We start from the raw sequence: 25,452 nt of genomic DNA, 5'->3' as shown, positions 1-25,452 counted from the left end.
CACTCAACAACTTTTTTGCCTTGGTCTTCACTGACAACCTCTCTTCCCACACCTCTCAAGTGGATGGACTACAAGAAAGGGACTGGGGGAGCAATGTCTCTCCCACTGTAAGAGAATACCAGGTTCATGACCACCTGAGGAACCTGAACATACTGGGGGACCTGACGGTGGTCCAACCTATGGAACCTGACAAGATGCATCCCAGAGTCCTAAGGGAATTGGCTGATGTAGTTGCCAAGCCACTCTCCATGATATTTGAAAACTCATGGCAGTCAGGTGAAGTCCCCAGTGGGATGGGGACTTCAGGGGAAGGCCCCCAGGGAAACAGGAAACATTGCAGGAGGACCCAGGGAATTACCGACCTGCAAGCCTCACCTCTGTGCCTGGGAAGATCATGGAACAGATCCTCCTAGAAGCTATGCTAAGGCATGTGGAGGACAGAGAGGTGATTCAAGACAGCCAACACGGCTTTACCAAGAGCATGTCCTGCCTGACCAATCTAGTGGCCTTCTATGATAGAGTAACTACATCAGTGGACAAGGGAAGAGCTACAGATATCACCTATCTGGACTTATGTAAGGCCTCTGACGCCTTCCCCCACAACATCCTTCTCTCTAAAATGGAGAGATATGGATTTGATGTGTGGATTGTTTGGTGGATAAGAACTGGGTTGGATGGTCACATCCAGAGGGTAGCAGTCAACATCTCAATGTCCAGATAGAGACTGGTGACAAGTGGTGTCCCTCAGGGGTCCGTATTGGAACCAGTACTGTTTAACATCTTCATCAAGGACAGACAGTGCACCTTCAGCAAGTTTGCGGGTGACACCAAGCCGAGGGGTGCAGTTGACATGCCTGATGGACAGGATGACATCCAGAGGAACCTGGACAAGCTCAAGAAGTGGGCCTGTGTGGACCTCATGAGGTTCAACAAGGCCAAGCGTGAGGTCCTGCACCTGGGTTGGGGAAACCCTCGGTATCAATACAGGCTGGGGGATGAAGAGATTGAGAGCAGCCCTCAGTCTGGGGCTTGGGGGCACCGGTGGATGAAAAGCTGGACACGAGTCAATAATGTGCGCTTGCAGCCCAGAAAGCCAACTGTATCCCTGGGCTGCAACAAAAGAAGCATGGCCAGCAGGTCAAGGGAGATGATTCTTTCCCTCTACTCTGCACTCCATCTGAGACTCCACCTGGAGTACTGCATCCAGCTGTGGAGTCCTCAGCACAGGAAAGACAGGGACCTGTTGGACCGGGTCCAGAGAAGGGCCACAAAAATTATCAGAGGGATGGAACACCTCTCCCATGAGGAAAGGCTGAGAGAGTTGGGGTTGCTCGGCCTGAAGAAGAGAAGGCTGTAGGGAGACCTTATTGCAGTCTTTCAACACTTAGAGGGGGCTTATAAGAAAGATGGTGGCAGTCGTCTTAGTAAGGCCTGTTGCAATTTACCAAACAAGATCATCTATACAACCTCAAAGAACTTTAATAATCCTGATAAATTAATACAGTAAAGTGCCCTTTTTGGGGGCAGGGGCAAGTCAAGATGAACAGGAAGAGAAAAAAGAAGACATTATAAAGCGTAGTGGCAAGACAACTTAGATTTGAAGGATCAACTTTCACGTGGAAACTATAACTAGAAGGTTGCATACTGTAAGACACGCTTCATCCCCAAAATTCTGAAAATTAGTTTAAGCCCATTCTTCAGAGTTTCCTGATAAAAGTTAATTGCTGAAAAGAAGTGAAGGGTGTGTGTGTCTTTTTAGATGTCTAGTCATTACCTAGGACTTTTTAGCTGGGATGGCAGCAGGTAACACATAACATTTTAATTTATCCCAAGTTCAGTTAAAATTTATTAGGACTCTCTTTTCTACTAACTATATTGAGAAGAAACAGTAAACAGGTTTTTCGGAAAGCTTCAATAAAACCCTAGAACAGTCATGCAATCACAACAGAGGAATGCAGAAAGGTTTACAGTATTAATTAAATACTGTAAGTATGCTCAAAACCAGAGCTCCTGTATGTGCATTCTAGAAATTTGTGATTACCCAGAGCCTATCATCGCACATCACTGAGCTCTAAACCAACGCACATTGAAGATACGCACTAGCAAATCATGGAAACAGTCTGTTCAGAACTGTACACCAAACAAGTCCCCAGGACCAGAAACAACCCTTTTAAAAAAACATCAGGAGGTAGAAAATTATTCAAAAAGTTATAAAAAAATCATTTATATTTCTAGCAATTCATGAATTATTATTCATGAACGATCACTTTGGAAGCAAAGAGAAGGGAAATAAACATGAAGATATGATTATAATGTCTAGCAGAGTATGTACGGATAGAAACAATTTAACAGAACAACATTGTTCTTTGATTCCAAAAACATCACATCAACCAGTCTTGAACTAATGGCCAGACAGAACAGATGTTGTTTTTGAAACCTGATATCATGTCAAGTATGAAAGAAAAACATTCCAAAAACAACATCTTGGATTAAACCATATAGCACGTGTAAAACCACATAAAAGATACAGAACACTGGCTTTTAGAGCAGCTTCACATTAAGGCAGCAAGCCACCCACCTGATAAAACAAAGACTTAAATTTGAACAAAGCTGTATCTTACCAAAAGATTGACAGCAACCGGCAAAACCAAGACCATTATGAATGATGTGATGCAAAAGAAAAAATGGCAAAGAATCCTAATGCTAGGTTTCTAAGGCTCAAATCTTCATTTCTTTCCTTCTCTCTCTTGTTTATAATTGTTTGGATGCTAAATAATGCTACATGTGTAGAAAACCACTGATTGGTACTTAAGCAAGCACTACCTCTCTTATCAAGCAGCCATTTTGAAAAGTGCACTGAAAAGGACAATCGTGTAAGTGCAGAACTCTCTCACACTAGCATTAAAGTACTGGTGAACAGCTTTGAATTTTCTCCTTTCTGAAATAAATCTTGGATTACAAACCAGGAGTACTTTTTATTGTTTCTAAAAAATAAATAGCATCTAAATGGCCAGTAATTAGCTACATCAGTATATTTAACTGAATATATATCTGAATACTTTCCTGAATCCCTTTCAGAATGCCTACATTAAAGTGTGACCATATTTAGCAACACCTTAACAACAATCTTTCAACACTTTTGCTTTAGATTTTCCTAAACTGTGTTTCAAGTACCATGGACAAAATGCTGGGAATCTAGATCACTTTTCATACAGGATCACTCTTTCAGGTGTGAGTCAACTTCAAACTAAGGACAGCAAAGACATATAAAGTATTTACAACAGCTTTCCTATTTTCACAGAAGGGACATTATGTCTCTGGTAACGAAAAGTGTGCCTAAGCATTTTACTAGGAAAAAAAAAACATTTTACTCTAAATAATGGTGAAAGGCATCTTTCTATCCTTGCTTTAATAACATAAATACAGTCATTGGTGAATATACATTAACAACAAAACCTCCAGCAAACAAGCACACTTCACACGACCTCAGGAAGATCTGAGAATAAGATCTATGTTTTGTTTCTTAATATATCACTGAAAGTCTTTTAGCCTGGAACATGTATAAATCAAGAAAAACATCCTTACCTAGGGCCTCTGGGGCCTTCAAAACGCGCTGATCTGGGAGGATCTGGAAGCAATCCACCCGACCTCACTGGTTTATCCTGCATGGTAGGTGCATGTGTTGAAGACACTGCAGAAGTGGCTTTCAGTTCCCCACATCCTTGCTCAGATGAAACGGAGACAGTTTGTTTACCAAGATGAACTTGAGACTTGCCGTGGTCTGAAGAGCCAAAGGATGAACTTACTTGAGAATGATAAGGTGAATAGACGGTTGAACTACCTATTTTTGATGCATAGGTACCAGGGGTGGGAAGCAGAGCTGGCCTTGGTGTCTCAGTAGATTGACTGCTTTGAGAACTGGATCCTGAAGGGACAGAGGAATTCGGTAACTGAGAAACAGAAGAGAGAGGCGGGGGGACCAGTGGAGGTGTTGTTGAAGGTAAAGCTGGAGGCATAATAGGAATGCCACTTTGAGTGGATTGAGAATATGGAACAAATGGAGGCGGCAGCGAAACATTTGCAGGATACTGGTTCTTCAGATTTTGGAGTGAGCTCACTTTCTCCTGCAGATGGGACTGAGTGACCTTCATCTGTTCATCCCATGCTTTCCACTGTTTCTCATACTCTTGAAGCTGGTCTTTGTGAGGGTAGGTTTGAAGCTGGTGTTGCCACTGTTGGTTCATTGATCGCTCCCAATCTTTATGAAGCTGCTGGAACTGTTTTTGCTGTGCCTCATAATGTCGCAGCTGCATGTCCACTGACATTGTCTGTAACAAGAAGACAAGAATAGCTTCAAAATACCATCCTAGTTATTTTAAGAGCCACATTATTTCAGTATCACTTGTAATATCACAATTTCAGACTTGGGCAGAAGCTTGAGGAAGATCTACACTGAAACAAAAGCAAACACCAACTGTGATGTCTGAAGTCATTAAAGACAATTTACATATTATATGACTAGAGGACATTTATGTATAAAAGGCTTTTTTAAAACAGGACAGTTGAAGAAAGTTGTAATCAAAGGGCTCCAAGCTGTATTGTTACTGGATGCTAACAATGGCTAAAGCCCAAATCAATCTTCAGGCTTTCAATATATACAGTACATGGCTATTTCTCAAGGTTTCAGTTTCTGCTATTAACCCTCTCAAGAGTTGCTTCAGCTGTCAACAATTACTTTTCTCTAAACCTTTGCCAGATCTTCTTATTTGCACAATGAAGCTTCTTTCAAAGAGGTACTGTCTTTCATTATGTGTAGATACGGGTCCTAATATTCATGGCTTGATCTTGTCTGAGATTTTTAGGGTTCACACACTTTAGGGTTCACTTTAAACAAGCAGACAGCCCAAGCTACAAAGAAATGCTCAATGTACAAACTCCACCAATCCAGAAAAAGCTGACTCAACTCTCTAATACAGTAATCAACTTCTACTTAAAAGCTTAAAGGTTGCAACACTGATATAATTATCTGAACTTGTTATTAAGACTGTTTCTTTTATTTCACTGATTGAGTCAAAAATAATGTGAAATGTTTTAATTACTTTAAGTGTGTATTTTTGGCATCTATGTTTACTGCATCATTGTACATATTTGTTTTTGTACTACACAATGCTGTAAAAAAGAGCCGCTACCAACCTACTCCATGCAATCATCTGTTTACCTGACTTTTCTTCTGAACTGTTTCTTCAGCAGTAAAACATTCAAAGCTGAGTAAATTCAATATTGTGTTCAGCTTTGGTCCTGTATCACCCGAGTATGTCTGAAAAATCTTATGACAACTGCAAAGCCTTGTATTTCTCATTCTACTGAAGCTTCATTACCGTCTGTCAATTGTCTTTTCATTCTGAAGTTGAGTGACAGTAGGAAAAGGGGATATAGACTTCTACCCAAGCAGAAAAAGTAGCTAGACAAATGAGTCAACCATGGCAAATTATTCAACTACTTATTTTTTAGCAGATCATGAGTGCTAAGTCACCCGGGAAGTATATAATCAAACACCATCTCCTTAGTGCTTCACCTGTAAGTGTGGAGGTTGTTGCATGATCTGCTGATACTGCTGTACTATCTGCTGCAGCTGGGCATGTTTCTGCATTATTCTCTGATATTGAAATCCAACCCGCTGATGAGGATGCTGCTGCCATTGAGCTGCTGCTGCTTGCAACTGCTGCAATCTCAAATCTTCCTCAGGGTCATCGGGAGGTTCAATATTGAGCTAGACAAAAAGGCAAATACTAGAAATAAAAGAAAGCTCCTTCTGTCAGAAGAAAAACACACTTGGTCACTATGCAGTTTACAGGAACTTTCTCAGTGTTTGTTATTTTATTGCTCTGTATTTCAGTGTTCTGGCCACCCACAGCTTTCTGAAAGGCTGATTTTTATTTCATTTATTCTTAACGCAAATAGTCTGATCTAAAGGTTATTAATGAGGATATTCATACATACAGAAACTACCTACAGGAAAGAGATTAATGTGGATCCGTTACCTGTTGCTCACAGCAAATATAATCAGACAATGGTGCTTTTTCATAATGAGGTAAAGTAACCCTGAGACAATTATTTTTGCCATTTGGTAGGAACCTACACACTGTAAGTTAAAGTGGAGCACATGCTGCAGGACATCTACTACCCTACAGTAATCTGTTCAAACATCAATCGTGACCTCCATCCGTTGTGCAGTAAATGTTATTAAGCACGCTGACAAAAGCATTCTGTGCAAAGTTCTTGCTTTCCAACAAACTCCAAAATACAGAGAGAAGGGGAGCCAGAATTCACAAACTGCGAGAGAGGAATTAAGAGATACCGTCTTAAAGACAGCATACCTCATCTAGGATTTTTTACTTAGGTATCATAAAGTGTTTCTCAGACAAAGATGACAATGTTGGGGAAGGTGCAAGTGAGTCAAGCCTGGACTCGCTTGGTGCATATACTGGTGACTACATAAATTTCAATACAAAGATTTTATTTTAAATTTTAACTGGTGCAGCCTTAGCAAATGTTCTTTTAAGATCGCTTTACCATATTTACTTATTGTTACACAGTATACATGAGAATCTAATGGCATTATTTTCCTGTTTCTTTGGACCATCTAGCACAACAAATGGAGTGGCATCATTTTACAAAGCCTACCTGAGTTTCAGTGGATGTAAGAGAAGACTCATCTTCTTTGGAAGGCGGAGGCAGGGATTCATTAAGCGGAGGAGCTTCAGACTGCTGAGTTGAAGCACTCATTTTCCCTTCTTCAGACTTTGCTCTCTGCTCAGATGCATCCTTCACTACTGGACCTTTCATTTGCTGCTGTCCCTGAGCATGGGCTTTTGCCCTTTGCTGCAGGCTAAGCAGGTGCTGCTGGTACCAGTACTGCTGCTGTTCCTACAATAGACAGAAATTTTCTAAGACAGCTTTCACAGGAAAACCCAAGAAAACTAATTCATGATAGTCACTAAAATCATACTCTAGAGAAGTTTTTAAATCTGTTTTGAGGGAGGCTGCTCAGAGAGGTCACGGAGTCTCCTCTGGAGATACTCAAAGCCCGCCTGTACGCGTTCCTGTCCAGCCTGCTCTGAGTGAACCTGCTTTGGCAGGGGGGTTGGACTAGATGATCTCCAGAGACCTCTTCAAACCCCTACCATTCTATGATTCTGTGAAAATTCACTTAATCACCAGTAGTAATGCAATGGATGTCAGAAGACTGAATCAAAATTCAGAAACCACTATGTGAGGTATAGTACCCACACTACAATTTATTTCCTACCTCAAAGAGTTTGCAACTAAAGAGAACAACAACAAAAAGCAGAATGATGGCCAATCATATAAGTCAAATTACTACAGACATGTAGATACACGTGTGGTACAGAAAAGTAACCACACTTACTATTTTTAATGCTTTTTATTCCTAACAACTGTGGGTACTTAGTATGAGACTAACTCAAGTAAAAAGAGGGAAAATGGAGAACAAGTAAAGGAGCAGTAAAGAGGAAAAGGAGAAAATGTACCAAAAGATTAAGAGGATGGAAAGAGAACACAGACATCAAGGAGACTGAAAATGACAGCTGAGAAATTGTGGTGGAGACATTTGAATAAAGGCTGCAGAAAGGAAAAAGGACAATCAGAACCAGCATATAGTGAGGATTATTTACCATCTGAATTCTCATTACTTATGATTTATTCAACAGCTGAAGAAGTAAATAGATATGGTTGCACCCAAAAAAGTATCTATTTAAGAAGTGATCAAGCTTTCAGTTTTAAATATTTCAGGCTAGAATTAGAGTACTCCAGGCTGATGACAGTAGCTTCAAAGCACTGTAAGCTGCCACCAACATAAATAACAAAAGACTAAAGATAAGCATCACAACACTTAAGCAGTGGTGCATCTTAAAGAGACCTGAACAGGAACCGACAGTTCTGTATCTCTTCCAACACCAGAAATATCAGGCACCAAATCAAACTAACAGGATACAGATTTAAAACACATGGCAGGCAGCTCTTCACCTGACACGGCTTTGTGCTACCAAAGTCCCTGCCAGAGACCACTGCAAGGCCTAAAATTTTGTGGACTCAAGACACATCTCCATAAGCTCATAGAAGAAAAATCTACAGATTTTAAAAATAAGGACATCAGTTGCAGCTAAGGCAGCTCCTATATTTTAGGGAAGTATCACTATACACTTGGTTTTTAAGTTATTCTCTTAGCATCTGCTTTTAGTCACTGTCACAGACAGAATGATAAAATACTGTACTTTTTATCTGACCTACTGCAAGCATTCTTATGCTCTCATGTCAGCTCCACCACCTCTGAGAATTTGTGACTGCTCCCCATCTTTCATATCTTCTCTCCTTCCATCCAAGCATGCACAGTTAAGAAAAGAAACTGATATAAAGCCCACTCAGAAACAGAAAAGAATCCAAAATATGCAGGTATTTTAAAATGTGTGACAACAACAAAGTGGTTAAGTGCTGTCTGATGAGATTTCTCAAAACGGAACCATTCTGCCCATCTTAAAACAAGCAGAAAAGAAGAGCACGTTTCCTCCAAAAGCCTACCTCACACTCAAATCAGGAATGATATTTTCTATTGGTAGCAATCCAGCAGACAAAATTAAACATATAGCTGTATATTTAAAAAAGTACTTCTGTAAAACTGTAACTCAGAGATGAGGCCAACAACAGGAGAGGTTACGCTTCCTGGACCTTATGTTGATCCTGCAATAATTCCTGACAAGAATCTTTTCAACAAGAATATGACTCAGAAGAGCTCTCACGGCTTTGGGTGGAAGATGTGCATTCACACTCCAGTATGGACTCACCCAGAAACCTTCAACAACATGCTGTATGTAATAAACACAATTTTCAACATCAGGGAGGAGTATACATCCCCCATTATACAAAAGCTGATTCAATTATGCCTCCCAAAAGGCATTATAAGGTGATTTACCATGACAGTGCTGGATACTGTGCTTGGTAAGCACCTGTTCTACTGCCACGTAATTGTTGTCTCTATGTATCCATTTTGTTTCCTCCTCATTCTACCAAATGGACAAAGGGCTAAAACTCATACTATGACCAGGGCTTCACACAAAGAGCTATGATAGCATCCTGTCACCTTTTTTTTTTTGCAGCAGATGAAGTTGGTGACACACGTATTGCAGGTTCTATCTGGAGTGAGAAAAGTGGAAAGGTAGATTTCTACAGCTGGGTCTGAACAAAATGGAAGTGCTAACGTAGAAAATTCCTGATGGTGAAACATTCAGTTATTTGAGTGCTTCTCTCCTCACGATGACTGTCATTCTTCAAGCCCAGTTACAATCCTTAAGCCCAAGGAACACACCAGTATCAAAACATGCCTTTTTGCATGTTTGGCTGACCAAGAGACTACGCCTGTGGCACTGTACAGGGAACACTGAAACCAGCACTGTCAGCTCCTGACCACAGGACATACCACCAAAAAAGTTAACGTAGAGCCCACACCAAAAGACTACTTCAAAGTGAATTTAGGTGACCCTAGGCCATAGCATTGTGCCTATTTTGTGCATCACTCGGTCCTTTTCTGGTGAAGATAGCAAAAGAATGGTTTAGCACCTTTTATAAAGCAAAAGACGGATTTTAAAGAGTGCAGCAGTCTGCTGAAAGGTGACATGGTAAAGCTAAGGTAGCTTTAACAGATGTAGATAAATGCATATTTATGGGTACAGATGCACCCACACATATTTGTTTACTACTGTAAATAAATAGCAGCATATAGTACCCAAATGTCAGGTGGAGCATTAACGAAATAGCACAGGGATTTTAACAGGACTTGACAAAAGATGCATCTGATTGATGGATTCTTGTGTTTCTCTACAATTTACTCCAACTGTACGCCCATGTGAGAAACTACGCTAAACGCACAATATTGTCAAGGCAAAGAGCGGTATCTTATTTTTAGACAGGAAAGGGAAATAATAAAACACTAACTCATGGCAAATTGCATAATATTTTCTATGTTAAGAGAAAAACACCGATCTATTTGGCTGCAGCCACCGTTACTGTGGGAAACAGAAAGAATTGTTTTCAATTCCCAGTTTAAACTAAGGCTTAATAGGATCTTATAAATGACAAATTACAGTATTTCTCTACTTAGCTTTTAAGATCATTAGCAAGAAAGCATCACTATGCTTTGCTTTTCCTACTCCTATTGCGTAAGGACTTGTTGCTCCAAATCCTGTCTAATTTTACAACCTAATATAACCAAAATCGTATAACAAATTTACAACCAGCAAACTACAATATTCCTTTTCAATTAACACTGAATTGTGTATAAGAGTAAACAAACTACTCAAGATAGAAGTCGTTTGTATAAACACCCATAAACCAGACAAGCTGTATTCTGCTTCTTCCATGTGTACACCACAATAATGCTTGCAACTCTTCTGGAAAGGAGAATGGTTGAGGAGCAATTAAATAACATTAATGATATTTCAGGCTACATAAAGGGGGCGGATTTACAGCTTACTGTTCGATCTCGAGATCAATAATTTAAGAAGTCAGCAAACAGCCTCAATACTGAATTAACATCACTTTCTACACCTGATTTTTCAGGGTTTTGGTTTTTGTCGCCAAAAACTTTATAAGGCCCATTGCTATCACTGTAAAAGATCAACTAATACTGTCCACAACCTCTGTAGAATTAAATTCATTAACTGAAAGTACCACTTTGCTAGGCAGTGGTTAGTTATACAGTGCAAACTTAAAATACATTCCCAAATGTATTCAGGTATGGGTATGAAATTTTAATGGATGCAATTTAAAAGGTGTCCCAAAGATTAACCCATTGAAAATGTCAGTGACTTCAGTATTATGCAACAGAATTTTTGCAAACTTAGCTTCAAATCACAATCCTAAGACCAAATCGCCAACTTCAATAAATCAACTTTTTAAAGCATGCACGTCAGCTTTGCTCTTGCAGCTGGATCTCTACAAGCCAACCCTAAAACCGTGCAAAAGCCTCAGTGAACCTGACCTGTATACACAGCCGAGAACCTCAGCACGTGTGCCTCTTTGGGCATGCTTAACCTTAAGCAACTGGATAGTCCCTAACTTAATGTATGTGAATGGTCACAAGTTCACTGGAAATGCTAACGTGTAGGAACTGAAGCACACAAACATTTTGCAAGCGTTTTGGCCCTAGTGCACACACTAAAGCACACCACATTAATAATAAAAACATTTTTCGCCTCGAAAGCATTTCAGAACAATGCCCCATACAGTTTTATACTAGAACATCACGCACGTGTAGCAAAATGTGCAAGCCTAAGTAAAGGGCAACTAGGACAGAAACTCTTTTGCAGTTTTAATTATTAGTGTGCTAAGATTAAAATAGTCACAATGCTATACTGATCAGATAGACAACTGAACCACGACCTCAAGAGAAAAAACTAAACAAGGAAATCCCTGAAGACAAGAGGCACCGATCCTGCAACACGCAATAAGCAAACAGACCGTTGTATCTCACAACGGGCTAGATGAAGTCAACAGAGGTTCGGTGCAGGTTGCCCACATGCTGTATGTTGGAAAACAATTCTCCAGAGACAAGAAACCCGCCAGGAAAATCAAATTCCACCAGGAGTTAGATTTTTCCCTAAAGAATTTGTTTGCTCCTGAAAAACGACAATTTGTTACATCCTGACAACCACCACTGGATAAAGAAGCATTTACAGAGCTTTGCCTGAGCCTTGCCATTCCTGGACATCCAAGAGTTGTGTCCAAAGCCTTTAAGTATTATGCAAATACATCATGTTTATTAACCGCCCTTACTCAGAGACCTTTGCAGCACCTGGTACCCACTGGCGGTTAATCGCCACTGTTGCCCTGGTGAGTCCCAGCTGCCAGCCGGGGCCACAGGGGTGAGTGTGGAGGCAGCACTGCCTTACCTGGGGAGTCATGGTGGAAGGGTCCGGCTGCTCGGTCCCACTGGCCTCCTTGGCAGCACCTTGCGTGGCCTCCAGTGGGGCAGCAGCGGGCAGGGGCAAAGATGTCTGGGGTGGGGGGAAATGGGCCTGTGATGGCTTGGCTGGGGGAGGGATGGAGGGGGCCGACTGGGAAGGGGAGGCCTGGGAGGGGAGCAGGTAGGGCTGGGGGTGCGCCATGTAGCCCTGGGCAGGGGGCGGCAGGTAGGGCTGGGAGGCGGTGGCCGGCGGGGGCTCCAGGTAGGAGGGTGGGGGCTCGGAGAAGGAGGGGGGCGGCTGGGAGGCCTGGGCCCGGGGTAGGTAGGGCTGGAGCGGCGGGGACTGGGCCGGGGGCGGCTGGGACGGAGGCAGGTAGGGCTCGGCTTGTGGGGGCGGCAGGTAGGCCTGTGCGGGGGGCAAGTAGGCCTGAGCGGCGGGCTGCGGGGACTGCGGCGGCGAGGACAGCTCCATGTCCATGGGCACCGGCGAGGAGGGCACCGGCTCGCCCCAGTCGCCGTGCTCCTGGCCGTCGCGCTCCCGGGAGGCAGCGGGCGGCTTGCGGGTTGGCGGCGGCGGCTCACGGTGGGCGAACTGCTTCTGGTAGCTGCGGACCGGCGGCGGCACGGGCGGCGGCGGCTGCTGCCAGTCGGTGAAGGAGCCGGGCAGCGGCGGCGGCGGTAGCCCCGGAGGGGGCGGCCCCGGCGGCGGCGGCGGCCCCAGCAGCACGGACTGCAGCTGCTTCTGGTGCATCTGCTGGAGCTGCTGCAGCTGCGCCAGGTGCTGCTCCTGCAGGCTCAGGAACCCCGAGGTACCGGCGGGCGGCGGCGGCGGGGCGGCGGTGGCGGCGGGAGGGGGCGCGGGGCCCGGCGGCGGGTAGCTGGGCAGCGGCATCGGCGGGACGGCGGGAGGCGGCACGCTGGGGGGAGGGATGGGCAGCGGCGGGGGCGGGATGGATGTGGGGGGCGGCGGGTAGTGCCCCGCCGCCCCGTACAAGCCCCAGGCCGGGTACATGGCGGGGCCGCGGCGGCGGCAGCGGAGCGGAGCGCGGCGCTTCCACAGGCCGCGGCGGCGGCGGCGCGTGCGGCCCACGGCGCCTGCGCGGGGGGAAGGCGCACCGCCCTCCCGGACAGTAGAGCGCCAGCGGGGCGCTAGAGCGTCGAGCGGCGCCTCCCGGCTCGCGGGTTCGGCGCCGGCAGCGCGCCCCCTAGCGAGCGTCCGCCGTCACTGTCGGGGGGAGGACGGTAACCCAGCGGACGGGAGCATAGAGAGGGGCGGAGGCCAGTGCAGAGCGGTGCCTCTCACCCGCCCCGGGCCAGGGGGAGGCGGAGGGCAGAAGGGAGCCATAGCCGAACCCGGCGGGGGTTACGTTTTGTGTAAGGGGGCGACGAGCAAGCGGGTGTCGCCGGATCCTGCTGCGGGCCCCGAAGCGCCCCTGTGGGGCTGGCCCGGCCGCCGGCGGCCTCCCTCAGGCTGTGGTGTGCCGGTGACCCCGGCTACCCTGAGGTGGCGGCGGCCATGTTGCCGTGCTTACTCGCCTCGCCCGCCCGCCGGCAGCGGCTGCGGCCCACGGCTGGTGTCGGCGCGCTGCTTCAGCCCCACGGGGCTACGGCGAGCTCGGTGTCGGTGACCCGAGGTGCGATGGCAGAGCTGATTGATTGTGGTTGGCGACGGAAGGGTGAAATGCGTGCGGCCGTAGATCCCCCTGAGCCAGGCCTCGGGAAGGGTGTGCCTGTGGCGAGGGGCTCTGCAGCCGCGGGAACGGCGGCGGTGCAGACCCCCTGCACAGGGTCGGGGCCGTGCTGGGTGACCCACCCCCGAGAAACGATGCTAATAATTCTATTTGGTTTTTAGTGAATATGCCGGTGATGAACCGGAGAGGCAAAAATGAGAATGGAGCTGTGGACGTGTGAAATTGCCTCATCCATTACAGAAGCAACTGCACTGAGAAGTGGGAAAGAATTTTTTTCTTAGGTTTCTCTCTTCCCACGTTGAAGTACAAATTAAGCAGACAAATATTTTCTGTAGCCAGTTAGCAAAGATTTATGCAAAGTGCTGAACTTCCTTTGTAGAGCAAAGACACGAGGGCTTCTTCATGTGAATTCTAGTAGCTGGGCAGTGAAGCCTAGTGGCTACTGTTCAGGTCAGCAGTGCACCAGTGTTCTGGTGTCTCTATGCTTGCCCTTCTTCCCAAATGCAGGAAACCTGAGCAATTTTTCTCACGTTCAATCCCTAGTTCATAGCTGGTGAATCAAGGATCCCCAGCCACTGGAGAAAGGCAGGTGTTGGAGACTGAAGACTTTTCAATCAGGAGAAAAATCAGGAAAACCAGACTGCTATGTAAGGTAGAGAAAAAGTTTCGTCCTGTTTGCTGGAAAAGCTGGAGTTTATGTTAATTTGTTGTTAAATTCTAGGGAATCCACAGAGGTGATACACCATGAATCTACATGAAAAGCTTCAAGTAGAGTGTGAACTCAAGTTATGAGATGCAAATCTTTAAGAAAACTATCTTAATTAATTTAATACACATAGGATTGTCTTTTCTGTTCCTTATATCCTTTCTTTTCATTTAGAGACGATTATTGATCCTTTTCCCTCTAGGGTGGCGCTCCTCTTGCAGTGAATATGACTTCTAGATAGCATTTGTACTTTTAGCCCCCACCTCCTCCATATCATAAACATACTTAACATTTATATCTCCAAGCATTTTGGGCCAGTTTACTAATTTTCAAAAGCCTGTCCTTTCACAACAGGGAATTCCTGTTGCAAACACCCTTTGATTTATCCTCCTGATTGATTCACTCAAAGTAATTTTTTGCCATCAGTCTACTCAAGGTTATTTCCTGCAGGCAGGTCTCTCCCAATGTTCTTGCTGTTGTTGTTACTCAATATTGTGAAGAAATCTGCTACTTCCTATGTGAAGAAATACATGTGCTCAACCATTTTCAGTAGCAATTACATTCTAGCCTACATCGAGGAGGCCAAAGTGTAACTTCCAAGTAACTTGACAGATGCTTTTGTCAATACCCAAATCTGGTTTGGGCAGCAGTAGAGTTGACTCCTCCCAACCAACATACATTGGCTTTACCCAACATTACCTTGTCCTAAAGCAACCCTGTTAAGTCCACATCATGCCCTCTTATTCTTTTACAGTCTGTAACATTAGTGTATGTCATCACAGTTTTAGTTAATTTTTCTAATAGCTCATGCTCTTCCTGCTTCTAAATGCTATTCTACCACATTTCAGTTATCCCTCAATTAACCAGTGTCGCATCTTAGATGAGCAGCTTAAGTTTCTTCGTTTCATCTGGTGGTAACGCTGCACCAATCTTGGGCCTTCTGGTGGCCTCCAGAAAGGAGTAGAAATTATGTTCTCCCATTCTTTGCATAACTTCAGACCTTCTTTTTGCGGCTTTTATGATTGTTTTCTCTGTCTTCTGAAGCTATGTAAACTGGCTACAGCAAAAGACAGGATGTTAGGGGGGCGGCTGGATTCCCTAGAGTTACTGAGAAACATTGCAGGCATCTGTTTGATGTCTAACTCATGTGCAGGTTTAAACCAACTGCCAGAGTTGGGTCAGGATAAAATTTCCCTTCTGGTTTGGACTGGCAGAGTTCTGCATTCGTAGGAACATCAAAGCATTCTGACTTACTGAACTCTTTCCTGTTAACACAGATAATGATCTTTCCTCCTTTGACATACTGTAAGTTGGATTCGAGGTTGGGATGCCGTGATGTGCAGGGAGTAATTGCTTCCATGTGAACTGCCTGCTACACAGGTTCCCTGGGACTGCAGGGGAAGCACTTGATAACTCCGGTGGTCCTTCCCCATCCTGTGTTTCTCTTCTGAGCAAGCTCTTTCAGTTAAGTTTTTCTGTCTTGCCGATTACACTCAATTTATGAAAATTTCCTGATGAGTTCACTCACTGCCAATACTTTCTCCCTGCTGCTCATCCTCCAACTGCCTTCAACACTTATTTAGGAATTGCCTTACACCAATTCTAGGTTACAAGGAACATTAGTTTAAGGAATAAAAGACTTTGGTAAATGGGCATTCTGCTGGCAAGAGGACATTCCCCAAATTCATCATGTTCCTGTGCTTTTGACCTCTTCTCCAGTGCAAGAAAGACTTCTATCAAATACCACCATAAGCGTCTATTTCTATCTCACCATAAGCATCTATTTCTATCTTCTCCAGTTTCCTTCAATTTAGGTTAATTCAAGTGAAGTTATTTGCACAGGAACGATTCTAGTTCACTCTGTACTTGAAGAAGCGTTTCAAAGCTAGAATTATTCTGAAAACCAAGTTACACAGAACTAATGCTACAACTGTTTCTCAGTCCTCATTTGACTAAACACAGTCTTCAAGTGTTCATGACAATACTTGAACATTTGGCTTAAATAAATGCTACTTGGATTGAGAGAAGAAAACTAAGGATATTATTTTTGAAAGGTACAATTATACACCAAATGTAAAATGTCAGGGTTGTTGGCTACCCTCTTCCTGGCTGGAGGTGGAGAAGATAAAACTTCAGTTGTGATAGTCTGGAAGGGGCTATGTTCCGAAAGTGTTAGTGTGTCATTATTTCAGGGATGAGTTTAGTAGGTGAGGCTGCAGCAAGCAAAGAGATAGTACGAGGGGTAAGATTGATGTATTCCCAAAGTTTCCTGCAATAACTGTAGAGGCAGGGTGGTAGCAAGAAAGTTATTGGCACATCAGGGCATTTCCCAAGGACAGAAATGATTAGCAGAGGAGAAGTATTATCTTCACTGTATGCTGCCCAGCATACAGACATGCAAGTTCAGCTAGTGTCTGCAGCCTGGACCACTGTCAGGCACCATAGGATAAAAGCTCTACTGAAGTTCGGAAATTTTCTTAATTATACCAAGAATATAAATTTTCATTCTCCTCCCTTACTACACCCCCAACTCCAGCATTTTGGCCAGGAAACACACTATGGCACGTTGGCCCCTGGTGATCCTCATATTGTGTCTTGTCTCTCAGTCTTAAGACAATTCTCCTCACCACTAAGCTGAGATCAGAAGGGCAAATTATATTGCTAAAAATTAAAGAGTAATGGAGAAGATAGGAGGATGCAGAGTTAAGCTTTGAAATATTTCCACTTCTCCATGTGGCTTAACCATCTCTTTTCCCTCCCTTCCCGGACCACTTCCTTCCCTGCAGCAAATGCTGCAGGTCTCTGTGAGACTCTCTCAATCCATAGCCATTGCTCAGATTCCACCCACTTGCTCTGCTCCCACGTTAATACCTTTCACAGTTTGACACTTTCCTGTCAAAGTCTGATACCTTTCTATCCTTCCCTGACACACCTGATTAAAGGGATAAGGCTTTGAGGTGTATAGGTGTCAAGCAAACAAGATGGACAGGTCTGTCCCGACTCAACCCTGCCCTCCCGCCATCACTCTCCATATAAGCAAAAGGACCAAGCCGCCACCTAACCCAGTACAGACACGGGGACCTGAGCAGGACATTTAACCAAATTTCATTCATTGTTCAGTTGAATAAAAACCCATCAATTCTGAATTAAAATCTTGCAGACCACTGGTCCAGAGAAGGCATGCCAACTGGTGCAGATTTGGCGGCTTTTGTCTAGAACGCAGATTCTGATTTGCTCGTGGGACAGGTGTGAGGGAGTTTCTCAGAGGAATACTTGTCCTGCTGCAGGTGCAGCAATAAGAAACTTGTAAATTTTCTGTGGTTTCATTCTCAGCCAGAATTGCATCACCAGCATTTAATTCGGAATGTGGAAATCCCTTTTTCTAATGATCCCAATGAAGAGGGAGTGAGGCGTGTTCTGGGCCCTGCCATCCTCTCTTTCCCATATGTTTCTCCCAGCTATAGGTAAGCAGGCCAAGTCAGAACAACGATGAATAAAAACAGGCTCTTCCAAGTAGCTTTTTCTTAGAAGATCAAGGCTATGAAGTCAGTCCAATGTCACCCACAGTCCTGTGAGCAGAGTCTCAGCAAAAGAAGAATGCAGGAGGGTTGGAACCAGAAGGACCCTTATCCCGGCTCAGAGTCCTGGCATCGATGGCTTGGCTGGACAGGTTAGAATCGAGGAGCTCCGTAATCATCTGGCATCCTCTCAATGTTGTATCTGAGAAAGAAAGAGGGAAAACCTATGAAGACAACCTACTCCACATTGCTCCCCTCCCCACACAGCAACAGACTGAACAGCAAGAAGCTTTGTTGCGTTTCTGCCTGCAGCTCGGATCCCCGGGAAGAAAAACATTACTTCCGTAAGTGAAAAGCCTTCATAAGGTTGCTGTTATCCTTCACCTCAAACTCAGAAACTGGGCACCTCAAAAACTCACCATCTCCAAAGAAGGGGGAAAAAAAAAGGCGTTTTTGTAAGACCTGATTTAGGATTTAAGAGCAGACCACCATGGAGAATAAAACTTTGGCCATTCAACTTATGATTCACGGCCACAGCGAGTAAGGGGCAAAGATGTTTTGACAGAAAAATCTTCTGTGCCACATTCTAATTGTGGATCAGTTAAGACTTTACATATTTGTAGCAATCAACGTTCTCATTTCTGACATACTGCTCTGTCTGCTTATTACTACAATTTCATCATCTCCAACTGCTAGTGCAACTGCCTCCTTTCCGGTATCTCTCCCATCCCATCTGAAGACTTTGGCTTTTTCTTCCCACCTCCTGACTTCTTACCGTGCTACCAAACATATCTGCCACACTGTGAAACGATTTGGCATAGATTCCATGCAAGATAAATCATTCTGGGCACTATGTAGAAGAAATATCAAAACACTGGATACGACAAACAAAGGCGAGTAGAGTCTTCTTAGGCTTTATGAGTGTTTTGGAAATAACAGGAAATTAATTTAAGCAAATGTTTTTACAGTAGATCACTGGTCCTATTGCATATAAAAAAATTAATAAAATGAGCCAGTACTTGCAGATACTGGAAAAAATCTGTTGCATTGAAACTGCTGCACTAACATGCTTCTGAGTTGGTTTGGTTTTTATTTAAGAAGCAAATGCAGTCTCTTAGTTGAGGCTACACAAAGCTATCAAATAGAACATGGAACAATAATGTTCTTTTCCTCAACAATCTGTAGAATGCATTTGCCTGCTAATCCTGCTGCTGCAAAACTGGTAAGCAAAACTGATCTATGGAAGCAGTGGCCTCCAGGGAACTGTTCTCCAGGTAAAAGCAAATGAACATGTTAGACTGCAACAAAAGTGGGTCTGTGACCAGTCTCTTCCCAGCAGCAGCTGTACTTCTACTTTTGTGCAAACACAGCCCCCTTACTGCAACCTGCACCATAGACAATGCAGGAGGGAAGTACACAGTGATAGAGACCCTGTCAGACAAGGATTCTGCCAGGCAGTGTTCCTCCCCATCACAGGTCCCTTACCTGTGCCTGGAAATATACATTATAGGCACTCCTGGGATTTTTCGTATTCTCCGCTTGAGCTCCTTATCCACTGTGGCCACAATGTAACATTTGTGCTGAAAAAAAAGAGGTGAGTCAGATTCAACACCTGCAGGAAAAGTCAGTGAACCTCTAGAAAGGAGACAAAGCTGAGCAAAAGCTTCTATTCAGTCAGCTCACTTAACATAAGAGGCGAGGCTTTAGTAGGACTTGTACAGAACTCCACAGCAGACTAGTGGCATCCTTCTGCTCATCAAAACAGACTCATAGAAACATCCAAAGTCTGTCCAGCCTTCCCAGCTGACAGGTTTCCCATCCTAAGTGCTCCTTGAAGCTGTCCTGCACAGGAATGCTGTGGAAAGACTACACCTTGCTTCAAATGAAGTTGTGCTAAGGACTCAAGCTGCCCCTTAGTGAGACTTTACAGTTACTTTGTGGGAAATTTAAGTCACCGGTACCTAGGGAATTTTTAGTATGTTAGCACAGGATAGAAAATTTCAGAAACAGAAATACCTGAGTGACCCGCTGTACCAAGCAGTCATCTGCATAGGTTCCTTTGTGCATACATGGCAAGCGTTCAAACCGAGGGTCCTTGGCAATTCTGTGGGGACAGACAAGGCAGCACGACAGCAATCAGACCAGAGGGTACAGTAACACAGTCTGGAGGAATAGGGGCGCAGCACGTTATTCTCAAAAGAAGGGCTGAAGGGATGGAGCGAATGGTACACAACAGTCAATTGAAATGAGGAGCAAAAAAAGAATGCAATTTGTCTGGCTAATTATTACAGGTTAGGTATTTCTTAGTACTTGTTAATTGGGTTCAAGATCCCCACAATGTTAGGCTCTTGCCCAACAAAGTCATTTGAAACAAGTTATCTGTGGGAAGAACTAGAACAACTTCTAGTATCTCATCTCTTGTACCATGCATATGGGAACACTTCACCTCCTCTCTGCAGGGGAACATCAAAGCTGTTTCGGGGATGGACTCCGATACTTTACAACACAACAGGCCACAATAAAAAGTAAAGGACAATACACCTGACCTGGAAAGCATGAACTATGTTGGACAGGTTTTGTACAGATCACACAATAACTTGGCTCTAGATTATCAGTATGTCCTACCTACTTCTACAGGAGTAACATGAGGTTCCATAAGACTTCAGCAATTTCTTTATTTTTAGAAATTTATGTAATTTAAAAAAAAAATCTACATATATTTTGAAAAACAGGAGGAAGTGTTATTTTGAAAGTCTTAGGGGGAAAAAAGATTTACAGATCAATATCATGCACCTAGACCTAGCATTTAATTTTAAAAAAAATAATAATCTCAAACTCAAGCCATCATACTGATCTCATACAGCCAGAGAAACAAAAGCAAGTTTGGGACTCTGCAACAACTTAACCATCCTCTAGTGCAAAAGCATGGAAAGTGCTTTTCATTTACTTATAACATTAAGTTCTAGAAACGGAAAACAACCTGCACCTACCTTAACGCCACACGGTACTTCTGTCCTAACTTCTCAATTTCACCCATTACGCAATCTGTGATGCATGGAATACCTGCACGCAAAAAAGCCTGTATTAAAACCAGGCCGTACTTCTTTACGGACCCCTACAGTATTGCCCACGTGCCCGGGAACAGTTTATTACCATGAAACTCTACGACAGACTACTTACAGTTTTAAACTTGTGAGAACGGGTAAGGTTGCAAAGTGATGAAATGTAGAGCCACCGAGTTTGACTATGCCATGGTAATTATAGATTTTTAAGTTATTAATCATAGAATTATAGAATTGGCTAGAGTTGGAAGGGACCTTAAAGATCATCGAGTTCCAACCCCCCTGCCATGGGCAGGGACACCTCCCACTAAACCAGGTTGCTCAAAGCCCCATCCAACCTGGCCTTGAACACTTCCAGGGATGGGACATCCACAACTTCCCTGGGCAACCTGTTCCAGTGCTTCACCACCCTCACAGTAAAGAATTTCCTCCTAATATCTAATCTAAATCTCCCCTCTTCCAATTTAAAACCATTATCCCTTGTCCTGTCACTACATCTCCTGACAAAGAGTCCTTCTCCGGCTCTCCTGTAGGCTCCCTTCAGATATTGGAAGGCTGCTATGAGGTCTCCCCGGAGCCTTCTCTTCTCCAGGCTGAACAACCCCAGCTCTCTCAGCCTGTCTTCACAGGGGAGGTGCTCCAGCCCTCTGATCATCTTCGTGGCCCTCCACTGGACCCGTTCCAACAGGTCCATGTCCTTCCTGTGTTGATTTTTTATTAATGCTTTACCTTTGTTGACATTAGCATTTAAGACCGTTTGACGGAAACCAAAGACAGTTCCAGGGTTACCATAGCCACGAACAATGAGCTCCATGACTATAGCATGTATCTTTTTGTCAAGATTTCTGTTATCCTCAGCTGTTGACCTGAGGCCAATAATGTACATCATGAGCACAGCCTGGCACTACAGGGTCCAGCAGAAGCTGCGACTGACACAGACACTCACACTTGGCATAGAGACAGTCCATCATTGACTGCACTAGGTCCAGCTTGGCCTTGATGGAGAAGTTGATGAAGTTAGTGTCAACCAGGATGTGGTAGGGGGGGCCCAACTGTGTATTATACTGGAAGAACAAACAAGAGGGGTGCTGGGGGCTGCCAGGAAGACAAAGGATTCAAATCAGTTAATTGCAATTAACAACATACCCAATCCTGCAACTCGCACAGAGTGAAGGAAGGGTAACGAGCAGAAACAAGGCAGGGTGGGAGGGTGACCCATCAGGCCTCCCGCGCCCACTCCCTTGGTTTGGGTCACCATTTCCTACTCCAACAGCTTTTGCTCGGAACTGCCCTCGGTTCCAGCCTGCAGCGTGGCCGGCCCACCCTCCCATGCCAAAGCATCGGCAGCACTTACACCTCCCGCTCCTTGATGGCACTCGGGTCCTCCTTCTTCTTCACAGGGGCTTTCGCCCGCTCCTTCTCGTTACTGCGAGGAAACACGGGTACTCCTGGGGGGCGACGACGGGGAAGGGGATGCGGGAGGGGGCGACGGGGGAAAGGGGGAACGACGGGGGAAAGGGGGAGCGACGGGGGAAAGGGGGAACGACGGGGGAAAGGGGGAACGACGGGGAGGCCTGGGCTGGGATCCTCTCCCTCCCTTCCTCCCTCTGGGGACATGGGGACGGATGGCCCCGCCTGGGACCGGGACTAGGCCCAACCACGGCCACACTCACATGCGCTGGTCCCGAAGGCTGATCATACGCTTCATGACCGCGTACTTCCGCGCTTTCTTCTGCTTCCCCTGCAAGGAGACGGACACACGGTAAACTAGGGACAAACCCCGGCCCGGACTCTCCGGTTTCCCCCAGCCCGTCTCCCGGCTCACCATGCTGCCGCTACCGCCGCCACTTCCGGTGCCGCCCCCACCTCCCCGGGAAGGTGCGGGGGTGGCGTCACTTCCGGCCGCCAGCACGGGGCAGTAGGAGCCGGTGCTGGTAACGCGCAGCAGCAGTCGCAGCAGGCCCGACGTCGCGGAGCCCCCCGGTAACGGCGTCCCCTTTCCCTCTTCCCCCTCCCGTACTTCGTGGGTAAGGGGAGGACGAGCGGGGCTGGTGGTCCGTCCTGGCCGCGGGTGGAAGCGGGAGGGATGTGGGCTGACCCGCCGCCCGGCCGGAGCCGCCCGTGCTGGGACCCGCCGCGGGACCACCGGGCCTGCCCCCCCAGCACGGGCGGCTCCGGCCGGGCGGGGCCGGGGCTCACGGTAAGCGAGAAGAGCGGCGGCATCCGAGTGTCCCTTTTGCGGTCGGTGGTGTCTCGGTGGCACGTCGGGTGGGTTGGGGTGGGGGGTGGTGGTTCTGGCGCCTGCGGGAAGGCCGCGGGGTTCGGTGGCGGCCACCGGTGCGGGCTGGAGGCGGAACCGCAGCACCCTGACCGCCCTGGGTCGCGGTTTTGAGGAGGTGGGAGGTTCTGGAGGTCTTCTGCCCGCTTTGGTAGCCTTGCTGGGCTGGCGTGTTCTGAAGAGTTAAGGTAGTGCTGGCGTTGCTGCGCTACAGCTCATGAACTTCATGAAAACCAGTGGGTTGTCGTTATCCGTAGTTCTTGCCAACAGTTGTGACCCGAAGTCCTGGCAAACGAATGTAACTTCTACAGCCATAATGGTGTAGTCTGACCCCAAATACCTCTTCTCCACAAGTAAGAAAAAATTTTGCCAAGCTCTTGGACTAGTCCCCAGCGCTTGGTTTACAGTGCCCTGTGCAGGGCAGGGTGAGAGAGAGAGAGGGGCCTCCCTCTTGTTATCTTTCTTGTGCAAGCTTCTGGGATTAGTGAGAACCTGTAGCTGTTGGTATCTTCCAAATGCAACCAGTTTTATCTGGTGTGCTGGTCAGCCAAAGCAGCTGCGCGGCCAGTGAGGTACTATGCAGGAGTTTCTTCCTGAAGCGCTGGCCTCAGTAGAACTGTGACTGAGGCCCCAACAATGAGGAAGAAAACTAGACTGAAAGGAGAATTGGGTTCACCAGGGAAACCATGGCTGAGCTTTCCACCTGGGTGATCGTAGCAGGCTTAATTGTTGTTTGAGGAAATGCAGTTGGTGGATTTCCCCTGGTGCTGCTTAGGTGACCTGAGTGGTTTGGGTGAAGGAAGTAATCAAGGAGAAAGGGGGCAATCTGCTCTCTCCACAGAAGTGTACGGTGGTAAGTGGCTGAATGTTCTGGCTTGGGAGAAGATCTGGGGTCAAGATGAGACCTGCCTCAAAGTTGCCATCTGACTGGCTTGCTGTGTTTGAGGAGCACGGGAGGAGCTCATAGCCCTGGTGGTGGTTCAGTTGCAGTGAAAAGTCCTTAGATGTAAGCAGCTGGCAAAGGTCTCCCATATATTTTTCTTCCTGTTGTTGCTATTTTATTTGGCTTGTGTGTAAATGCGTATGACGAATTCCAGCCCTGACGGGAGAATGACTGTTTTGTATGGACACTGGCCATTAATGTGGCTTTTGTCCTTGGCAGGTGATACTGGAGCCTGATCAGTGCCTTTACACTGACTCTTCAGTCTTCTGTGGGTGTATTTTAAAGTTAGGTTCCTGTTGGTTGGTTTGTGCATGCTTTAATTAATGTGAGAAAATACAGAGAACTGTTGTCTTGTGCATGGCACGAGACACATGTGCCATTGGTGGTGGACATTTGTGCACATGGATCGAGAGGATGTTCTGCACAGAGATGAAAGATTCTCTCATCTTGGTTGGGTGAGGTAGCATCAACCTGCAGAAAGCTTTTAAACTGATCTTTCTTCTTCATTTTGGAACTTGTCAAGGGAGGGAAGAAAGGAAGTTAAATTTATCAGTGTGCCAAAGAAAACCAAAAGGCACAGCAGATTTCCACAGGACCTCAGTAAATCAGTTCTCTATAGTATACCCCCAACTGGCTTTGTAGCTGTAGCCATATGAATGTGCCATTGCTGTGTTATAGTTCCTTTTGTATGAGTGGCTATGCTTGCGCTTCCTTCTGGAGCTTTGCACTATGGTCCTCTGACTCCACAGCAAGTAATGCAGTAATGCAAACAAAATGCATTCCCGTTACTGGCCTTTGTTTCCTTGCTGACTTGAGAGAAGCGTGGCACTAACAGTCTATTTTATGATTCCATGCTGTGTGCCCCGATTATGCCAGTACTTCTCCTTGAATCAAACCAAGGTGAAGCTTTCCAAATCCCCATTTTCCCTGCAGATGGCAGGAGACCGTTGCTTACTCTGTCCTTGGATCAAGATCACTAAGACCTGTCGGACAATTCAGCACTTTTTTTCCAGCCTAGCTAAATGGCACCTTATATTGCTGATTATCAGAATTCATTTCCCAGATTGTTAGCTGGCAGTTCTTAGCACAGACACTATTTTAATTTAGATCTGCATTCTGGTAAGTGAGTGGCAACATATCTTGGATACCAGCTACTTGCAACCAGGTTCTTTACCCCAATGTATCCCAGCTGCAGGAGCATCCTTAAAGCTGCTGGCAGTGTATATGCTAGAGGGAAGTTGATTGTATGATGGCCACTTCATCTCCTGTGGCCACTT

The 25,452-nt window shown here is 45.6% G+C and overlaps 2 protein-coding genes across 2 annotated transcripts in view; both read right to left on the bottom strand.

Moving 5' to 3' along the window:
* YLPM1 (YLP motif containing 1) overlaps positions 1–12,989 on the bottom strand; it is a 38,953-nt gene extending 25,964 nt beyond the window's left edge. The window contains exons 1-4 of the mRNA XM_074148446.1: positions 11,964–12,989; positions 6,685–6,927; positions 5,576–5,770; positions 3,586–4,328 (exon numbers count right to left, since the gene is read on the bottom strand). Coding sequence (XP_074004547.1) covers positions 3,586–4,328; positions 5,576–5,770; positions 6,685–6,927; positions 11,964–12,989 — 2,207 coding nt within the window. The remainder of the gene's footprint in view (positions 1–3,585; positions 4,329–5,575; positions 5,771–6,684; positions 6,928–11,963) is intronic.
* Positions 12,990–14,345: 1,356 nt separating this feature from the next.
* Positions 14,346–22,830, bottom strand: FCF1 (FCF1 rRNA-processing protein). Its single transcript, XM_074148873.1, has 8 exons — positions 22,780–22,830; positions 22,628–22,695; positions 22,309–22,380; positions 21,901–22,049; positions 20,883–20,955; positions 19,909–19,996; positions 19,378–19,472; positions 14,346–18,094 (listed from the first exon to the last, which is right to left on the bottom strand). The coding sequence occupies exons 1-8, from the start codon at positions 22,780–22,782 to the stop codon at positions 18,046–18,048; spliced, it is 597 nt and encodes a 198-aa protein (XP_074004974.1). The 5' UTR covers positions 22,783–22,830; the 3' UTR covers positions 14,346–18,045.
* Positions 22,831–25,452: the final 2,622 nt, after the last annotated feature.

Source organism: Numenius arquata, chromosome 6, assembly GCF_964106895.1.
Source record: "Numenius arquata chromosome 6, bNumArq3.hap1.1, whole genome shotgun sequence".
Lineage (NCBI taxonomy): Eukaryota > Metazoa > Chordata > Aves > Charadriiformes > Scolopacidae > Numenius > Numenius arquata.
Note: the sequence above shows the minus strand (reverse complement) of the source record. Positions and strands in the feature narration are given on the sequence as shown.

What these genes read in the sequence shown, in the direction of transcription:
- FCF1 (XM_074148873.1), bottom strand. An exon ending in GGACTGTCTCTATGCCAAGT is followed by an intron (nt 20,956 to 21,900) that starts GTGAGTGTCTGT and finishes TTTTGCGTGCAG; the next exon opens with GTATTCCATGCATCACAGAT. An exon ending in TGGTACAGCGGGTCACTCAG is followed by an intron (nt 19,473 to 19,908) that starts GTATTTCTGTTT and finishes CTTTTTTTTCAG; the next exon opens with CACAAATGTTACATTGTGGC.